General features: G+C 42.8%; 1 protein-coding gene across 4 annotated transcripts in view; it reads left to right on the top strand.

Annotated features, from left to right (window-relative positions):
- znf507 (zinc finger protein 507) overlaps window positions 1-20,354 on the top strand; it is a 31,577-nt gene that overhangs the window by 3,419 nt on the left and 7,804 nt on the right. For 3 of the 4 annotated variants that reach the window (XM_030726384.1, XM_030726382.1, XM_030726383.1), the window contains exons 2-4: window positions 1,843-4,152; window positions 13,923-14,040; window positions 14,152-14,257. In XM_030726384.1, coding sequence (XP_030582244.1) covers window positions 1,846-4,152; window positions 13,923-14,040; window positions 14,152-14,257 — 2,531 coding nt within the window. In that variant the 5' untranslated portion in view covers window positions 1,843-1,845. Of the gene's footprint in view, window positions 1-63; window positions 169-1,842; window positions 4,153-13,922; window positions 14,041-14,151; window positions 14,258-20,354 lie in introns of those variants that run through there. The other variant, XM_030726381.1, reaches the window with a different exon arrangement.

Genomic DNA, 20,354 nt, shown 5'->3' with positions numbered 1-20,354 from the left:
ATTTGTTTTTTTTATTCCTTACTGAAGCCTGGCAGCGTGACTGGCTGTTTGTCCCTCCTTGAACTTTGCCCTCTTGGTAATTCCTTGATGAGCCAGCCTCAGAAGTCTGGTCGAGGAGGAGGTCTCCCTGAGGTGTTTCACGGCCGATTCTCATGTCATTCGGCAAAGGTCGGACATTTTTCTTCGTTTTGAACTGCAGCTGATTAATGTTGGTAATAAGGGCCCTTCATACTGTGCTCTGGGGTAGTGTCGTCCTGGCCCAAATAGCTTATTTTAAAAGGAGTTCAGTGATTTCTTATCATCCACTGTGACGCTGTCCTCATTGATGACTCTGACCTCTCTGCCAGAGGGTTTAACCAAGGACCTTGTTTTTACTTTGGATTTAAATAGTCTGTTTGTTCTGAGGACATTTTTATTTCCCATCATCACTGTATTCTTTTTAACTTGTCTTATCATGTCCCTCTGTCTCCTGTGGTTAGCTCTCGTATCTTAAATTCCTCTACATTCAAACAAGATTAGCTCCTGTTTCAAAACCTTCGCCTTGGATAAATGACAGGTTCTCACCTGTTTCTTCACCTGAGCTGGAAAAATGAGTTGGCTCAATGAAAGCTTCTTCCTGTTCTCGACATTTTACCTGCATCTCAGATCAAAATTGTCTTTTGGTATATCCGTCCTTGTGCTCTCTATAATTAGTACCTCACTGGTCTCTGGTCAAGTCCCTGCTTATTTTAAGAATGCTGTCATTCACTCATTTGTTTATATAAGTAAAAGTTTACTTTACTCACCTCTTTTCAGTTTATACCCCACTCTGCATTTAATCATTAGTTATTATTAATCATCATCTTCTTCTTCTTCTTGTGGGTTTAATGGCAGTTGGCAAACCAGTTAGACCCCCCCCCCCCAATTCTAAAAAGTTCTCTGTCACTGTGACAGATTCCCTGAGTGGATCATCACTGACGCATTTTTACACACCTCCACCTGTCTGTGTTTGTGTGTCTCGCTGTGCTGAGAATTTCAGCTGATATTTGTATCTTTACTTCAGCTGTTAGCTGAAGGATCGCTATAACATATAATGCTGGAAGGACACCCCCCCCCCCCCCCCCCCAAAAAAAAAAAAAAAACCCAAAAGGGGTCTTTATAGTGGCTCCACCCACAAAAGGGGCAGAGCCACTATAGAGATGGCAGGCTCAGGTGGAGCAAAAGGAAACATTTTTTTCTAGCATCCAAAAGAAGCTTTTTTTCCCCTTTAACCTCCATTAAACCTTTACTGGGAAACAGCTGGAGGTCCTTCATCAACCACCTGATCAGAAGGTGAAGAAAAGAGAACTTTGTAGCTGCTCCATCCACCCTGTTTGTTTCACACAAGGAAGTTAAAATATGCAGATGAACTGTTAATACAAAAAAAGGATTTCTTATCTGATTACTCAAGTAATCGATGGAATAATCAATAGAATACTGGATTACTAAAATAATTGATAGTTGCAGCCCTGCTCATAGGGGGTCATTTTGACTGTTGATTTTCTCTGAATGATTGTAGGGTCTTTATCCACAATATAAAGCGCCTTGAGGCGACTGTTGTGATTTGGCGCTATATAAATAAATTGAACTGAGCAGAAGGCAGAACAACATATGACTAACTACCAGAGACCTTTATTAGTACCTCTTCTGCTCCAGTCTGCGTGTTGAATGTTGCCACATTTCTATAGTGTTTGACATTTTTGGCCATACTAATTTTAAAAAATGCGTTTATATCATTGAAAGGTCGTGTCTACTTAAATCTAGTTTACTGTGCAGCTCCAGTCAGATTCCTCACTCGTGTTTTTGTTCTCGGCTGTCTTCCAGGTCATGGAGGAGATCAGAAATGTCATCACACACTCATCCACTGCCTCCTCTTCCTCCCCCACGCCGTCGGCACAGGGCTCCTGCTCTCACACACGGCAAGCCAAAGAAAAGGACACCTCCCAGGGTTTTCAGCAGAAATCAGCTGATGATTCTCTCATCCAGGTTATAGAGAAGCTCAGCAAGATCGTGGAGAAGCGGCCCCAGCGCCGCTGCACTTCAGGGGGACAAAAAAGAGGGCACCAAGTGGGGGAAAGAGGAGCTGAGCAGGGCTCGAGGGGAAGCTCTGATTGTAAGAAAAGTAAAAGTAACTATAAGGAAGAGGTGGGATTAGAGAGCAGCACAGCTGACAGCCGTGTTTCCTCACATATGTCAGGTGACGATAACGACAGCGTCACCACCACCGTAGCAGAGGTAGCTGCCAACTCCAACAGCAGCGACCACAAGCGGACAGTGACGTGCTATCAGTGCAGCCTGTGCCCCTATCTCTCCCAAACTCTGCCCCTGCTGAAAGAACACCTGAAGCAGCACAACGAGCAGCACAGTGACCTCATCCTCATGTGCTCCGAGTGCCACTTTACCTCCACAGACCACGAGCAGCTGGAGGCGCACGTCAGGATGCACTTTGACAATGTAGACGACCTGAAGAGGAATTATCCAGTGAGCGAGGCGAAGGGAGAAGTTTTAAAAAAGCAGGATGTGGACCAGACAGGTGATCTTTGCAGCGCGGGAACCGAAGTAAAGAATAGCCCAGTGAGCAGTTCCAAGGAGTTACCGCAGAAGAAGAAATGGTACAGCTACGAGGAGTACGGTTTGTACCGCTGCCTGATCTGCAGTTACGTGTGCAGCCAGCAGCGAATGCTCAAAACACACGCCTGGAAACACGCTGGCCTCGTCGACTGCTCCTATCCCATCTTTGAGGATGAAGACGGAGGTTCTGCAAAGAGAGAGGTGCAAGGAGCTTCTAGCAAGTCTGCAACCAGAGAGGAAGTAGTCATTCTTCAAGATAAAAGCCTGCAAAAGCTCCCCACTGCCTTCAAACTCCAGCTCTGCATGCCTATGGCTGTTGAGGACAAACAGGAAGTGTTGAATCTTCAAGTTTCTAACCTCAGTGAAAGTCCAAAAACAGAAGAGGACGAGTACCCCATCAAAGACCTGACCTCTGAGGAGCCCATGGTGGAGGTGCAGGTGACAACTGAGGCAGAGACAGAGGTAGAGATAGATGGTCACCATGAAAGCTCCTCTGTGACAGACAGCTTGCTGTCATCAGCTCAGAAGATCATCAACAGCAGCCCGAACAGCGCCGGCCACATCAACGTGATTGTAGAACGGCTTCCTTCAGCCGAGGATTCAGTCATGGCCTCTAACCCGCTTCTTCTCAGCCCAGATGTGGACGGGGATAAGAACTTACTGGAAGAAAAAACAGAAGAGCGGGACCATGTGGAAGGTGTGAAGGATGAATTGGTCCTCTGCTACAGTCCAGGTAACACTAATGGAGCTGAGATTAAATCCTCTGTCACTAAAAGTAGTGACTCTTCGAGGGATGAAAATGTCCCCCCAGCTGGGCGCAAGAGGACACACTCCGAATCTCTCCGCCTGCACTCGCTGGCTGCCGAGGCCCTCGTGGCTATGCCTATGAGGACGCCCGAGCTGCCCCACTCCGGTGCCAAAGCAAGTACGAAGAACGTTCCCGCACAGGCGCAGAGTCCACAGGCGGGCCCGAAACCTACTGAGGTGGCTGCAGCTGGACAGAAGGCCTCTGACGTAGGAACTGCAGCATCTTTAGTGAACTACGGTGAGGGCAGAGAGGGGGATCTAGGATCTCTGGGCCTGGGGAAAGGAGACGAGGAGGGCCCTGCAGCTAATGTCGGCATCAGCCTGTCGCTGCTCACAGTCATTGAAAGGCTGAGGGAGCGCTCAGACCAGAATGCCTCAGATGAAGATATCTTGAAAGAGCTTCAAGATAACGCACAGTTCCAGAATGGAGCCGGGGTGGTCGCCGGGAACGGAGCGGGGAGCTACGTGTGCAGCGTTCCGGGGATGGACGGGTTGGTGGGCTCTCCTGACGGCAGTCTGGTGGATTACATCCCCGGCAGCGAGAGGCCGTACCGGTGCCGCCTGTGTCGCTACAGCAGTGGCAACAAGGGCTACATTAAACAGCACCTGCGGGTGCACAGGCAGCGGCAGCCGTATCAGTGTCCCATCTGTGAGCACATCGCCTTGGACAGTAAAGACCTGGAAAACCACATGATCCACCACTGCAAGAGCCGCATGTACCAGTGCAAACAGTGTCCAGACGCCTTCCACTACAAGGTGAGTCTGTCCCCTTTAACACTTCTCTTTGTATTTTCACAGGCTGGAAAATCATTCAGTTTCAGCTTTTACTTTGATTTCAGTGGATTATGGTAACTATCACTATTGTTAATAATAATTTAGGTTATATTTCCACATTGTAATCTAACCTCTTAGGATTTTGTGGTGAGGTACAGCCTAGCAGGACTCCTCATTACAGAAGGTTTTGGTCCATATTGAGCTCACAGCAGTGGAGAGTGGAGCTCCCTGGACTTTGTGATTCAGCTGAAATAAGAAAGAATGAAATGTGAAGTAAACTAAAAATGCCACAGAGATCAAAGTGAAATAGACCAGTGTTTTTCAACCAGTGTGCTGCGGCACACTAGTGTGCCGTGGGAGATCGTCAGGTGTGCCGTGGGAAATTATCCAGTTTCACCTAATATGCCATGAGTGCCTGGGCTGTAGTGACTGGGAGCATAACCATGTAATACTCTTCCACATCACCAGACTAGATAGCAGCAGGTAGCGAATTGCATTGTACATGGAGACAAGAGAATTAAGCCGCTTTTCCAATGACTCGCCGCGATTTGACGGCATCTCCATTAGAATCTGGAACACTTTGCCGGTGTTTTTCGTACTCACTCACTTGAGGTTCCAAGTGCAGCGATACAAAAATGTGACGCGGAGGACAGCATGCCACTGATTGGCCAGGGAGTGTCGTCACTAGCGGAGGCATGAGAGCGACTCCTTCACCACAATCAAGCCTGCCATTTTTAAAACCCGACAGCAAGAAATTTTTTGATTAAATTAAATTTTAAAACAATTAAATTTTGAATTTAAGCATAAAAATTCAAAAACAATAAATAATACAGCTTCATCAACTGCACCAAAGAATAAAACAATTAAATGTGGATTGTTAAACATTAGGTCTCTCTCTTCCAAGTCCCTATTAGTAAATGATTTAATAATTGATCAACGTATTGATTTATTCTGCCTTACAGAAACCTGGTTACAGCAGGATGAATATGTTAGTTTAAATGAATCAACACCCCCGAGTCACAGTAACTGTCAGAATGTTCGAAGCACAGGTCGAGGAGGAGGATTAGCTGCAATCTTCAATTCCAGCTTATTAATTAATCAGAGACCCAGACAAAGTTTTCATTCTTTTGAAAGCCTGACTCTTAGTCTTGTCCATCCTAATTGGGAAAATCAAAAAGCTGTTTTATTTGTTATTATCTATCGTCCACCTGGTCCCTACTCAGAGTTTCTGTCTGATTTCTCAAACTTTTTATCTGATTTAGTGCTCAGTTCAGATAAAATCATTATAGTGGGTGATTTTAACATCCATGTAGATGCTGAGAATGACAGCCTCAACACTGCATTTAATCTATTGTTAGATTCAATTGGCTTCTCTCAAAATGTAAAGGAGCCCACCCACCACTTTAATCATACTCTGGATTAGGGTTTAATATTTTTCCCGAAAATGACATGAATCAAATCCCGGGAAATGACGAGCCATTTCCCGGGAATCCCGGGAAAAAGTTTATTTATTTATTTATTTTAATTAGCCCTTCTGTAGCCTGTGTCGGCCTTAACCTATTCTGATATTGTAGAGGTAGCTTTCCAGCTATGTCCTGTTATGCCCAGTAGGGGGCAACGTCGGCTTGATTAACGCAATAAAACCTACATCTGGACATTCGAGTGCTCGAGCTATGCGGTGTTGTATCGTTCCTCAACACTCCCTTAACAAATATAATTCGAATATTCCTCCATTGTACATGGAATTATACCAAGATATTTTACAACTGCTGGTGCAAAACAATACGGCTCAGCCACGCTGTCGTGGCGACATCTGTTGCGCTATATCTCCACCAGTGGAACGCTGTAATAGTCATTGAAAAGTTAACTACCGTACTACACTATAATATGGCATAACACAGGGCCTTGAGTAATGCACCACGACTTGGTCATTGCCATTCTGGCAACAGCAAATTTTTAACACCGTGTCTGAGGGTTAAAGTAGGTTCGCTGTGAATCGTCTTTTGAAAAACTGGCCAATCCTTATAGCCTAAAAAATATACATTTTACTCAACTCCATTTTAAAAGCGAAATATGTTAAAACAATCTATTTCATGATAATTTCTTCACACATTAGGCCCGTATCCTAATTCATGATTGTTAGTAAGCGGCTGCAAACGAGGAAAGGAAACACTCGAAGTTAAACAGATATTTCTTTATTGTTCAGGGCAGGCATATTTTATAGGCTATATAATGCAATATAACAATATATAATAATATAAAATTATATAATACAAAATACCTTAGGGTAAACACATTGCCTACGATTTCAACAAATTAAAGAGGAAAAAAGCACAACTGTGTAATACCTCTATTAAAACGCTTGAGATGAAGGCTGAAGCCTTAAACGGAGGCTGAACGTGCCTGAAATGAAGAGTAATGCTTTTCGCATTAAACGAACCCTTCTCTCAATATTTCCTTAAATTTAACATTCTGAAGCTTTCTTTTCTTTCTGAAAGTCAAATCGACGCGCGCGACTTTTTTCCCGGTTTCCCGTCTAACGTTTCCCGGGAAACGGGAAATGGTTCTGATCGCATTTCCCGGGAATCCCGGATCCCGGGATTAAACCCTACTCTGGATCTTGTCCTAAGACTTAACAGTATTCCCTGAAAGCCCCCTCCTGTCTGATCATTTCTTAGTAACATTTACATTTACTTTAATGGATTACACAGCAGTGGGGAATAAGTTTTATTACAGTAGAAGTCTTTCTGAAAGTGCTGTAACTAAGTTTAAGGATCTAATTCCTTCATTGTTATGCTCTTCAGTGCCATGTGCCAACACAGTGCAGAGCAGCTACCTAAACTCTGCTCCCAGTGAGGTTGATTATCTCGTCAATAGTTTTACATCCTCACTGCGTATAACTTTGGATACTGTGGCTCCTCTGAAAAGGAAAGCTTCAAATCAGAAGTGCCTGACTCCGTGGTATAATTCACAAACGCACAGCTTAAAGCAGATAACCCGAAAGCTGGAGAGGGAATGGCGTCTCACTAAATTAGAAGATGCTCATTTAGCCTGGAAAAAGAGTTTGTTGCTCTATAAAAAAGCCCTCCGTAAAGCTAGGACATCTTACTATTCATCATTAATTGAAGAAAATAAGAACAACCCCAGGTTTCTTTTCAGCACTGTAGCCAGGCTGACAAAGAGTCAGAGCTCTGTAGAGCCGAGTATTCCTTTCACGTTAACTAGTAGTGACTTCATGGATTTCTTTACAAATAAAATTTTAGACATTCGAGAAAAAATTATTCATAACCATCTCAAAGATTATTCTTCATGTTCGGCTGCTTTCAGCACTGCTGGTATTTGTTTAGACTCTTTTGCTCCAGTTGATCTTTCAGAGTTAACTTCAATAGTTACTTCCTCCAAACCAGCAACATGTTTATTAGATCCCATTCCTACTAGACTGTTCAAAGAAGTCTTTCCAATTATTGATGCTTCAATCTTAAAAATGATCAATCAGTCTTTATTAGTTGGCTATGTACCACAGACCTTCAAGGTGGCTGTAATTAAACCTCTGCTTAAAAAGCCATCACTTGACCCAGCTGTCTTAGCTAATTATAGGCCAATCTCCAACCTTCCTTTTCTCTCAAAGATTCTTGAAAGAGTAGTTGTAAAACAGCTAACTGATCATCTGCAGAGGAACGGTTTATTTGAAGAGTTTCAGTCAGGTTTCAGAATTTATCACAGTACAGAAACAGCATTAGTGAAGGTTACAAATGATCTTCTTAGAGCCTCTGACAGTGGACTCATCTCTGTTCTTGTCCTGTTGGACCTCAGTGCAGCTTTGATACTGTTGACCATAACATTTTATTACAGAGATTAGAGCTTGCTATAGGTATTAAAGGTACTGCACTGCAGTGGTTTGAATCATATTTATCTCATAGACTCCAATTTGTTCATGTAAATGGGGAGTCTTCTTCACACACTAAGGTTAATTATGGAGTTCCACAGGGTTCTGTGCTAGGACCAATTTTATTTACATTATACATGCTTCCCTTAGGCAGTATTATTAGAAAGCACTGCATCAATTTTCATTGTTATGCAGATGATACTCAGCTTTACCTATCAATGAAGCCAGATGACACACATCAATTAGTTAAACTGCAGGAATGTCTTAAAGATATTAAGGCCTGGATGACCTCTAATTTCCTGCTTCTAAATTCAGATAAAACTGAAATTCTTGTTCTCGGCCCCACAAATCTTAGAAACATGGTGTCTAACCAGATACTTACTCTGGATGGCATTACTTTGGCCTCCAGTAACACTGTGAGAAATCTTGGAGTCATTTTTGACCAGGATATGTCCTTCAATGCACATGTTAAACAAATATGTAGGACCGCTTTTTTGCATTTGCGCAATATTTCTAAAATTAGAAACATCCTTTCTCAGAGTGATGCTGAAAAGCTCATTCATGCATTTATTACTTCTAGGCTGGATTATTGTAATTCATTATTATCAGGCTGTCCTAAAAGCTTTCTGAAAAGCCTTCAGCTGATCCAAAATGCTGCAGCTAGAGTACTGACAGGGACTAGAAAGAGAGAGCAGATTTCTCCCATATTGGCTTCTCTTCATTGGCTCCCTGTTAAATACCATACCATACCATCTTTATTTATAAAGCACTTTAAAACAACCACAGCTGACACAAAGTGCTGTACATTAAAACACAAATAAATAACAATTTAATAACTCTTTCAGGTTAAAAAAAAAAAAAAAAAAAAAAAAAAAAAACCAGTTTAAAACTAGATCCCGCTGGAGTTAAAAGCCAAGGAAAAAAGATGGGTTTTAAGACGAACTTTAAAAGTGGACAGTGAAGGGGCCGCTCTAACCTGCAAAGGCAAGTCATTCCATAACTTAGGACCAACAACAGAGAAAGCCCTGTCCCCTCTGAGCTTCCTTCTTGATCTTGGTACCTCCAAGAGCAGCTGGTCTGCTGACCTGAGAGACCGGCAAGGTATGTAGGGGTGAAGAAGCTCAGAGAGGTAAGGCGGGGCAAGATTGTGCAAAGATTTAAAAACAAACATAAGAATCTTAAAATGAATCCTAAAATGTACAGGCAACCAGTGAAGTGAGGCCAGGACAGAGGTCATGTGCTCTCTCTTTTGAGTTCCCATCAAAAGTCGTGCAGCAGCATTTTGAACCAGCTGCAGACGTGAGAGTAGCGACTGACTGACTCCAAAATAAAGTGAATTACAGTAATCCAGTCGAGATAAAATAAAAGCATGGATCACTGTTTCAAAATGCTGCCTAGATAGAAATGCTTTTACTGATGCCAATTGCTTCAAATGATAAAAACTGGACTTAACCACAGCTCTGATTTGGCTGTCCAATTTAAAATCACTGTCCACCTTAAAACCAAGATCAGTAATAATGGGTTTAAAATATACCTCCAAGGGTCCCAGGTCAACAGAGGAGGACTCACAGGAGCCACTGGGTCCAAACACCATTACCTCTGTTTTCTTTTCATTAAAATTTAAAAAGTTCAAGGCCAACCAAGCTTTAATATCACCTAGACATGCCAGGAGATGTTTTATGGAATGGATATCCTTCTTCTTCAAGGGCAAATAAATTTGACAATCGTCAGCATAACAATGAAATGAGATTCCATGTTTTCTGAGGAAAACATGGAATGGAATGGATCTAGGATGGAATGGATCTAGAATAGAATTTAAAATTCTTCTCCTCACATACAAGGTCTTGAATAATCAGGCACCATCTTATCTCAAAGACCTCATAGTACCATATCACCCCAACAGAGCACTTCTCTCTCAGACTGCTGGCTTACTTGTGGTTCCTAGGATACTTAAGAGTAGAATGGGAGGCAGAGCCTTCAGCTTTCAGGCGCCTCTTCTGTGGAACCAGCTTCCAGCTTGGATTCAGGAGACAGACACCCTCTCTATTTTTAAGATTAGGCTTAAAACTTTCCTTTATGATCAAGCTTATAGTTAGGGCTGGATCAGGTGACCCTGAACCATCCCTTAGTTATGCTGCTATAGGCCTAGGCTGCTGGGGGGTTCCCATAATGCACTGTTTCTCATTCACCTTATTTACTTTGTTTATACTCCACTCTGCATTTAATCACTAATTGATATTAATCTCTGGCTCTCTTCCACAGCATGTCTTTCTCTCCCCTCAGCCCAACCGGTCGCGGCAGATGACCCCCCCCCCTCCCTGAGCCTGGTTCTGCTGGAGGTTTCTTCCTGTTAAAAGGGAGTTTTTCCTTTCCACTGTCGCCAAGTGCTGCTCATAGGGGGTCGTTTTGACTGTTGGGTTTTCTCTGTATTATTGTAGGGTCTTTACCCACAATACAAAGCGCATTGAGGCGACAGTTTGTTGTGATTTGGCGCTATATAAATAAAATTGAATTGAATTGAATTGAATTGAAACTGGAAGCACGCAAAGCACCGGTTGAATGCCCAGACCGACAGTTTACAGCGGTAGTTTTGCAACATGAGAGCCATTTGAAACACACACACAGCATACATATTATAACCCTATACTGCCGGGCGAAGCACCGTTACCTGCCCCTACTAGCCAAACAGCTGGTTAGCACAGAGCCTGAGGCTGCTGATCAAAGGAACTTTGAATTACCGTAATAACTAAAAACAGAGACTGAGAGCTGCTGAGGAAAAGCTTCGTGTGTGTGCGTCTTCAAGTCCTGCCAGGATATCAGCTCTGTGTTCAACCAAACAGACAGGTTTCACACTGAGAGAGTAAAATACACTGAGATTGACATTTTGTACATGCAACTCTTCATATTTCTCAGTGTGGAACAGTGAAAGCTTTCCCAAATATTATTACTTCTATAAGAATAAATTTCTGTATTCCTGGTAATAGAATGCTTTTGGAGAGAATTAGAGTTTGCAAAACACTGAAGTTTTCTACTCTGAGACCACATTGTTGTGGCATTTGTTATGTTCAAGCTGTGTTTTTGAAGTGAACATGTTAAGTGCACTTTTTATTTGAAAGAAGATATATATTATATGATAAAGTTCTTTTTTGTGTTTATTTGATTCCTGTTCAAGACACTTTGATAAGAATGACTATATTATTAATATAGGCTACAGAGTATCATTTTTTAACATTTTTGGCTGGTGGTGTGCCTCGTGACAACATCAGCATCAACGTTAAATCAATGCAGCGCAGTTTATTACGTCTGATTGAGTGCTGAGCGCTGCAGTCTGTCACAGGTTTGTTTGGCAGGTGACAAACTCGGTGTGAATAATTTAAATCGGTGATTATGGTCTTTTTGTTGCAGAGGTTTATGACACATAGTATGTTGTTTTTATAGTAAGGCTGTTAGAAATACATATTCAGTTATATACAATACATATATTTATATTTTCTATTCAGGCACTAAATGATTTGACCTTTAATTTTTCAACCAGTCACTATTTTAATAATTGTGGACAGCAGAGGCCATAATTACACAATAATAATGACTTCACATGAATAATTACACTGTAATCTATCTATCTCAGGATAGCCATGCCATGATACCACAATAATTGTGGCCAGCATTTACTGATGGTTTGAGTCACATGATCACCAGCCTTGGTAATAAATGGATGCAGACTTTTAAGGAGGAAAAATTGGTGGCTGCATATTTTGGAGTTGCCACCAACACAAACACTTGAGCCCGTGTGTGTTCTGGGTGAGGCTCCCCACTCAGTGGCTACCTTGAAAATCTCTCTGGACTTTTATATTTCCCAGTTTGGCTCTTGATTGATTCTGTACTGGCAGAACTGGGACCACCATCTTCTTAAGGTCTTTTTGAGTGTTTCTCTTGTTTATAATGTCTCTGGGTTTATGTTCCCCCAACACTGGAACATCTACTGAGTCCTCTCTCCTGTCAGCCTCTCCTTGTGTCTCTCAGCAAACAGTAATAATAAATTAAAGGCTAAGTAGATAAAGTACCTGATCGATTACCCGTGTGCAGTGATGGACCTTGGTATTTGGAAGTGCATGTGTCAGAGCAGCAGTGAAAGTTTGCAGCAGTCTGATGATACAGGCAGAGGATAAACCTATTGATTCCACTGCTGTCATGGGACTGCACTGCCTCTCTGCAGCAGAGATTATAAAGTTCATCATATCCAGCAGATCTGGGAGTTAGGCTAACACAGTTTCTAATTGTGAGGTGAAAGCTGGCCTACTGTTGTCACAGCAGTGCCTGAGGGGGCATTAGTGAGGTATATAGTGTCTAATGAAGATCACTCATTGGAGATCTCCGCCAGCTGTTTTTAATGCATTCAGTTTATTAGGACCCGAGCAGAACCTGTGTGAAGGCCCTATTGTAATTGCTTTGGACATTCAGGCAAATTAATTGCTTTTTTGAGGGCCTAAACATGCTCAGAAAGTCATGACATTTTGCACACATGTCAGGTCTGGTGAAAATTTAAGTATTTTAATGGTTTCAGTCATGGCCCTTTCAAAATGGCTCTACAGCGCCCCCTTTAGTTCAGTTCCCACTGCTGTGTTTCAGTACATGTATGAAATTTGGTACACATACGTAACATGTCCAGACGAACAAAAAAGACCCAGGGTCCAATGGCCTAAACCCAACAGGAAGTCCGCCATTTTGAATTAAATGGCTGATTTTAGCGATTTCCTGCCCTTATAGTTTCTCTAATAACTCAGAGGTTTTGGATGTTATCAACTTCATATTTGTTTTGTCTTATCTACACACCAGGGGGAATCTGAATTTCAAAAATGGTGAGATTTCACCAGAGGGCGATCTGTGACACCACAGTGAACTTCGTGAGTTTTCGCCAAAGGGCTTGACCGTGGCAGGATGGAAACGTTCAGTGTTTCGCCATGAAGACAAAAATGGCAGTAACTCAAAGCCACATTGCCCAATCTGTGTCAAACTTTAGTGGTTTGATAAGCCTCCCGCCCTGAACACAATGATATGCATAAAGTCCCTAAACGTTAGAGCGCCACCTAGTGGGACCTGGAAATATAAAATACCAGTTTTTTTGCGTAGCCCTGGAGCAACATTTTATCTACATATCTGAAATTGTGCAGGCTCATGTAACATCCTACGACGTACAAAAAAGTCTCTTGGACCCTTACCCGAAACCCTACAGGAAGTCAGCCATTTTCAATTGTAAATTTTTGCCATTTTCAGGCCTGCTATTTAAATCACCTCCTCCTAGGGCATTTCACCCAGTGAGACCAAAATGGCTCCAGATCATCTACACAAGTAGCCCATCAAAGGTTATTCATGGTTTTGTAGAATATTCAATGGTCTGGTAACACGTTTTTCTCCCTCACCACAAAATTGTTTGTGCACTCGTTCGCACATGCTTTGCCCGATCAAGATAAAATTGTAATCACTCATGTACAAACCCAGGCTGAACCCAGAACTAAGGATTCAAGGCTATAGATGCAAGAGCGCCCCCTACAGAAGCAAATGAAAATTTGTATAGCTTCCACAAAATTAGTTTCTCTGATCAAAAAAATCAATGAGACCCATGCTCTATTTTGAGTGATACAGCCGTGACCACACCCCAAATATTGCATTGGGTTTATATGGAGAGCTTCATAGAAATTAGTTTCATAGAAATGTAAGAAATTGGATAAAGACATTCTGCAAACCATCGCAATCTAAAAACCTCAGAGTGCACCACGGGTCGACGCGTGTTGGGTGCGAGGGCCCGATCATCAATTATAATCACAATGTTTAGAAATCTGACAGTATGGATGTTTTTCTTTTCTAGAGTCAGTTAAGAACTCATGAACGAGAGCACCACAGCATCAGTGGTGACGTGGCAGTGCTCACACCAGTCGCTGAGACTCTGGGCACAGCGGAGGAAACTGAGCGGGTCACAGATGACGGTAACATACGTTTTCATGGCATTGTTATTTGTTACATTGGATATTGAGCTGACTCTTCAGTGTCATTGTCAGAAAGTTGTAAAAGCCTGTTTGCTTTGCCATCTGTTACAGAAAGTCTGCAGAAGATGTATAAGTGCGACGTATGCAGCTACACCAGCTCTACGTATGTCGGGGTGAGGAACCACCGGAGGATCCATAACTCTGATAAGCCTTATCGGTGAGCTATCAAGGAAAACCTGCACCATCAGCTTCTGCCACTTAGAGGGGGGTTCAACCTTTGACCTGTCATTCAGTATGAATGAGATGACGTCATGTAGAACTGAAGTTGGGATCCATTACTTTGCTTTGGTTTCAGTGCTTATGCTGAAAAGCCATCCATCCATCCACCCATTATCTACCTATCATTCACCTATTATCCACGCATCCATCCATCCACCCACCCACCCATTATTTACCCATCATTCACCTACCCATCCATCCATCTTCTTAACCACCTTCACATTGTGTAAATATCCAGATTTTTAGCAGTTTAGTTGTTCGCTCTTCATCAAAATGAAGGTGATGTTAATCATTGAGGTTAATCAATTTTTTGTATATGAGGAAGGCTTTTAATAGGAAAATGGCTTTTCATCACGTTAACTGCGGATCAACACCTGGTTAGGTGTGAGATATTGGTCACTGGGAACGATGTGCCCTCCCAAATGTCAGGTCTGCCCAACCTCAGGTGCTCAAGCAGCACATACCTGTGAAGCTTCGCTTACTCATTTAGGGAGACAGGTGAGCAAATACTCTGTTGGAAAAAATCCAGATAGACTCTGATGTCAGAATTATTACTTTACTTTCTTTGTTCCCTGATTGCCAAAACTTGTCCCATGAGAGCTGAGAGGCTCCAGATGCTGCAGGAACGTTTGTAATTCACTATTCAATGATACTAGGAACATAAAAAATGCTTTGTGTCTTTAAAGGTTTAATATAATTTCACCTTTTTGGTAAAGGGTGATGTGAATGAACTGTTTACACCCACAACCAAACCCATGATGTGTGTGCGGCTCGCTACAGTTTGTCAGCATGACTAATGATCACGGCCGTTCAGACAGCACAGCTGCCAGCGTTAACGCTGAGGTCTGTCTGCACGAACATTTTAACTTTGAAGAGTTTTCTCCTGTTACAGCAGCAATCTTACATTTCTATGGAAATTGAGCCCTCTGGGTGTGAAAACAACGAATCAGACCGTCGGCCTCGTCGGCAATGAATTTGTAAGCGACAGTCTTGGGAAATATCTGCGAGTGATCGATGGTAACAAGAAAAAACGACTAAAGGGCGAGACCATGAGTCAACAGCTGCAAACAGTCCACAGAGCTGAATGATGTTCTCTGTTATCAGTTGGAGATGTGCTGCTGTGTGACAGTGTTTCAGTGGTAAAACACACCCCCACTTGTCTTTGTCACCTGTCTGTGAGCGGTTTACAGAGATGGATTCATTTTAGGAATGACAGGGAGCAGCACGGCCAGCAGGGGGCAGCTCAGAGCAGCTCAGTTTATTCTCAGCTGTAAATGGAAAAGTGTTCATGATAATCTGTGCAAACTGAACTTTGAGCAGCCGTAACCTGTATGAGTAATAGTGATAAGCAATAAGGAAAACCACCACACCCATTCCCGAGCCTCATAAAATTCCTGCAGGACCTGTGCTCCCTCCTTAGTTTCAGAGCTGCTTGAAATTTCAGCTCCATATATTTTCTTTCTCACTTAGCTGCGGCTCTGTGGGAAATAAATCCACCTTTAGTTCGTTTAGTTCTGCACAGTGTAGCGTTTTAACAGGAACCATCTCTCTGTGTGTTAGTCAGTGATACAGAGGAGGCGATGCTCAGGTGTTTGGACAGGTGACCCGTAGCTTTGGGAAAGCTGAATAAGAGTTCAGGTAGTTTAGGATTCGCAGCAGCTGCTGACGGCTGTGCCACAGTTCGAGCAGATACATGCTAAAACTGAAAAACTCTAAAGCCATGATGACCCTCTGGTTGTTTTCCAGTTCAGACAAGTTTATTAAAACAGGCCAACGAGCTGTACGCACTATGAAGTGTGTGACATCCAAAATACGCGGCCAAAAGCCGGCCGAAGACACAGATCGAGAATCCCGGCTGCACGCAGAACCAGCCGAACAATGACGCGATCGAGAACAACCGGACGCTCCGATATTCCCCGTGTTTATCTTAATTTCTGTCTGCAGATTTCTTTGAAAAATATGTCCAAAAAATGTGGTTTGCTGATCAGATTCTGCTGCACAAACTACAAATAAACAACACGCTGTTCTGCCCCAGTGGTGCCGGCGACGTTTCTGCATGATGACATTCAGCACTAAAAACTGATTTTAAAATACGGTTCTTTAGATTAATTCTTAGAACAAAATTAATATCAAATGCTAAAACATTTAGGCAGATGAAAACATTTCCATCTGAAGTGGAAGGTGAACAGGAAGGATTCCCAAAGGCCTGATCTTCCTCCACCAACAGAAGCAGAAGGTCTGAAGACACAAAAACATGTTTAGCAGGATATCAGAGCAGAGAAGGTCTGATCCCACTGAAGGATCAAACAGGAAGCTGGTTCTTCTCAGTTTGAGATGATTATAGATGATAGAGATCAGTGTTGGTGGTGAAGAAGAGACATGCTGAGGATGAGAACAGCAGTTTATAATCCCATTCTGCTTCTTTCCTGGAGAATTAAAGCTCATAAATGATTAAATAACCATAAAAAAGCACATAAAACATAATGAATAATTTATCCAGTGTCCATGCTTCATAAGTTATTTAGTAAATGTGTTTTATGATTGTTTTATGCTTGAGTGGGCGCAGCGCGAAGGCAGTTCCACCTGCAGAGCGTGTCTGTCAGATGGAGGCAGAAACGTGTGACTCACCTGGTCTGTGGGCTCCCCTCACCTGTGCTGCTGTCCGTCAGCTGAGCCTCTAACATACATGTTAAAGTGTGGGCTGCGGTCGCTGTCTCGACTCTTCGTGCTTTGATCTTTGATGGCTTTTTTCCCGCGCTTCTCCCGTTCCCAGTGACCTCCGCTGCCGCTCCCTTACCTGGTACGGCCCGCTTGTCATCCAGTCAGCAGTCGATGGACACACAGGTGATCCGCGTCCAGGAACGTGTATTTGGGATTTTGGAGGATCGCACAGGAGCACAGCCCCTCTCCGTACGCTGTCCGAACGGAAACTCACGTGCAGACGGGCCTTAAACTTCGTTTCAGTCGGTTAAACTCTGATCTATGTTTTTTTTTTCACAGAGGATCAAACTTTTTATCTTTGTGTAAAACAAAAAGCATTTTCTGCCTTTATGTAGATGAGATGTTATAAGTGATAAAATAGAGCTTTATAATTCATAATGATAAAGTCCCAGTGATGCCTAAGACACTTTGTAGATGTCATTGACTCTGTGTGTGTGTGTGTGTGTGTGTGTGTGTGTGTGTGTGTGTGTGTGTGTGTGTGTGTGTGTGTGTGTGTGTGTGTGTTGGTTTATTACAGCAGCTTTGTCTGTTCTTCACACTTGGAAAGTTTTCTTTATGTTTGTGGTCATGCTGTTTGTTTATTGGATTGTACAGAATAATGCTGTTTGGAGGAATGTGTATGACCTTTAACCTGATGAGGACACATCAGGGAAGTTCTCAGGTGTGTGTCTCATCATTGTGAGTTGCATGAAACTGGTGTTTCTGGCATATTAGAAGAAACTACAGTGTTCAAAAAACTTAAAGGAACCTTTTTTAATCAGAGTTCAGCATCAGTCAGTAAACCTCTGTGATAGTGATGAGGTCAGTCAGTATCGGGGGTGGGGGGGTGGAGGACACTCACATTTTCCCCTCCTCATCTTTTCTGACTGGTTTTCATTAGTTCTGCATTTGGCTAGGGTCAGAGTCACTGCTGGCAGCATGAGGTCATACCTGGACCCTACAGAGGCTGCACAGGTAGTCCAGCTCCTCCAGGATGACACATCAATACGTGCCATTGGTAGAAGGTTTGCTGTGTCTCCCAGCACAGTCTCAGAGCATGGAGGAGACTCCAGGAGACAGGCAGGAACTCTAGGAGAGCTGGACAGGAGAAGGTCCTTAACCCATCAGCAGGACTGGGATCTGCTCCTTAGTGCAGGAGGAACAGGATGAGCCCTGCAGAGCTACAGAATGACCTCCAGCAGCCGCTGGTGTGAATGTCTCTGAGCAAACACTCAGGAACAGACTTCATGAGGGGGGGCTGAGGGCCTGATGTCCTCTAGTGGGCGCTGTGCTCACTGCCCAGCACCATGGAGCTTGACTGGCATAAAATACCAGAATCAGCAGGTCCACCAATGGTTCCCTGAGCTTTTTATATGAGAGCAGGTTCACCCTGAGCACATGTGACAGACCAAAAACTACTGAGGACCATTTTGAGTTTTTACAGTGAAATTTCAGCTAAATGTTCCAGCTGCTGCATCATTTCTTCACTTTAATTTCCAGTGTCTGAATTCAGCCTCTGTAGGTCAATGATTTTCATTTCCATCAAACGACGTGGCATCCTTTCATTCCTCACACATCACCCGATCAATATCAGTGTGGATATCCAGCAGGATTTTTTTGCTCCGATGTGTTTTCAAAGTGTTCCTTTAATTTTTGTGCCGTGTATATCTTTGTGTATAGTGCAGAGTTTCTTGGTATTAAAGGCACGGTTCTGACTTGGTTCAGATCTTATCTTACTGATAGAAGTTTCTCTGTCCATCTAGGAAACTGTTTTTCTACCACAGCAAAGCTTTCTTGTGGAGTGCCTCAGGGGTCCATTCTGGGCCCAATTCTTTTCTCATTGTATATGTTGCCTCTAGGGTCGATTTTTAGGAAACATAATATTTGTTTCCACTGTTTTGCTGACGACATCCAGGTGTATATGCCCATCAAACTGAACAGCAGAGATCCATGGGAACCCCTGCTGAACTGTCTAAGTGACATCAAGTCCTGGATGAGAAACAATTTCCTAAATCTTAATGAAAGCAAAACCGAGGTCATATGCTTTGGTAAATTTGACCCCTCAAGCTACTCCTCTGGCACTCCGAGTCATTTGGCTCCTCACTGTCGTGATGCTGTGAAAAATCTGGGTGTCATTTTAGATAGTAGTTTTAAAATGGAGAAGCAAGTAAGTGCTGTTACCAAAATCAGTTTTTACCAACTCAGAGTCATTGCCAAGGTAAAACCTTATCTCCCACAGCAGGACCTGGAAAAAGTTATTCATGCTTTTATTACTTCCCGCCTGGACTACTGTAATTCTCTGTACTTTGGCATAGATCAATCATCTGTGCGCCGCCTGCAGGTAGTCCAGAATGCGGCAGCTCGTCTTTTAACCGGTTTAAAAAAGCATGAACACATTACCCCAGTCCTGTCATCCCTTCACTGGCTCCCTGTCCGTTTTAGAATCGATTTTAAGATTTTATTGCTTACTTTTAAAGCCTTAAACGGACTGGCACCTTTGTATCTGTCTGAGCTGCTTCACTGTCACACCCCTGTAAGAGCTCTGAGGTCATCGAACCAGCTGCTCTTACAGAGGCCTAAAACTAGACTAAAACAGAGAGGTGATCGAGCTTTTGCAGCAGCAGCACCAAAGCTATGGAACGATCTACCTCTCCATATCCGCACAGCTCAGACGATACACACATTTAAATCTCTATTAAAAACACATTTCTTTTCCTTGGCATTTGGCTGCAGTGCTACCTCCTTTTAGATGATTGTTTTATGGTATTTTATGGTACTTGTTTTAAACGTTTTAATTTTTAATTTTCTTATGTTATTTATTGTTCTTAATGTTTTTATTTATTTATTTTTATTTTATTATTTTATTTATTTATTTATATATTTTTATTTTTATTTAGTATAGTCCTTGGGGTTACAGATCTTGTACAGCACTTTGGTCAACGTCGTTGTTTTAAATGTGCTTTATAAATAAACTTGACTTGACTTGGTATCAGCTTTAAGTGAAAAGGCCAGTTTCAGGCCTCACTGGGACGTGTCGTGGAGTAAGCGGTCTCTGAATCCTGTCTTTATAGTTTTGAGTTCCTCTTTCAGGCACACTGAACAAAACAAAGTGTTTTTGCTAATTCTCATTCATGTCCCATTACTGATGTACATGAGCTTAACCTGTCATTTTAAACTGGTCCTTTAGAGGGCAGTAAATACCCGGTAATCTCACCGTGTGGGCCCACTGTGTCACACCGTGCCCTCACTTTGTCTCCCCCCCCACGTTCTGTGTTAGCTCCTGGATTTAACTCGAAGCACAAACTTTTGTCGGCTTTGTGAACAGAGAGCTGATG

Source organism: Archocentrus centrarchus, chromosome 3 (genome assembly GCF_007364275.1).
Source record: "Archocentrus centrarchus isolate MPI-CPG fArcCen1 chromosome 3, fArcCen1, whole genome shotgun sequence".
Lineage (NCBI taxonomy): Eukaryota > Metazoa > Chordata > Actinopteri > Cichliformes > Cichlidae > Archocentrus > Archocentrus centrarchus.
Note: the sequence above shows the minus strand (reverse complement) of the source record. Positions and strands in the feature narration are given on the sequence as shown.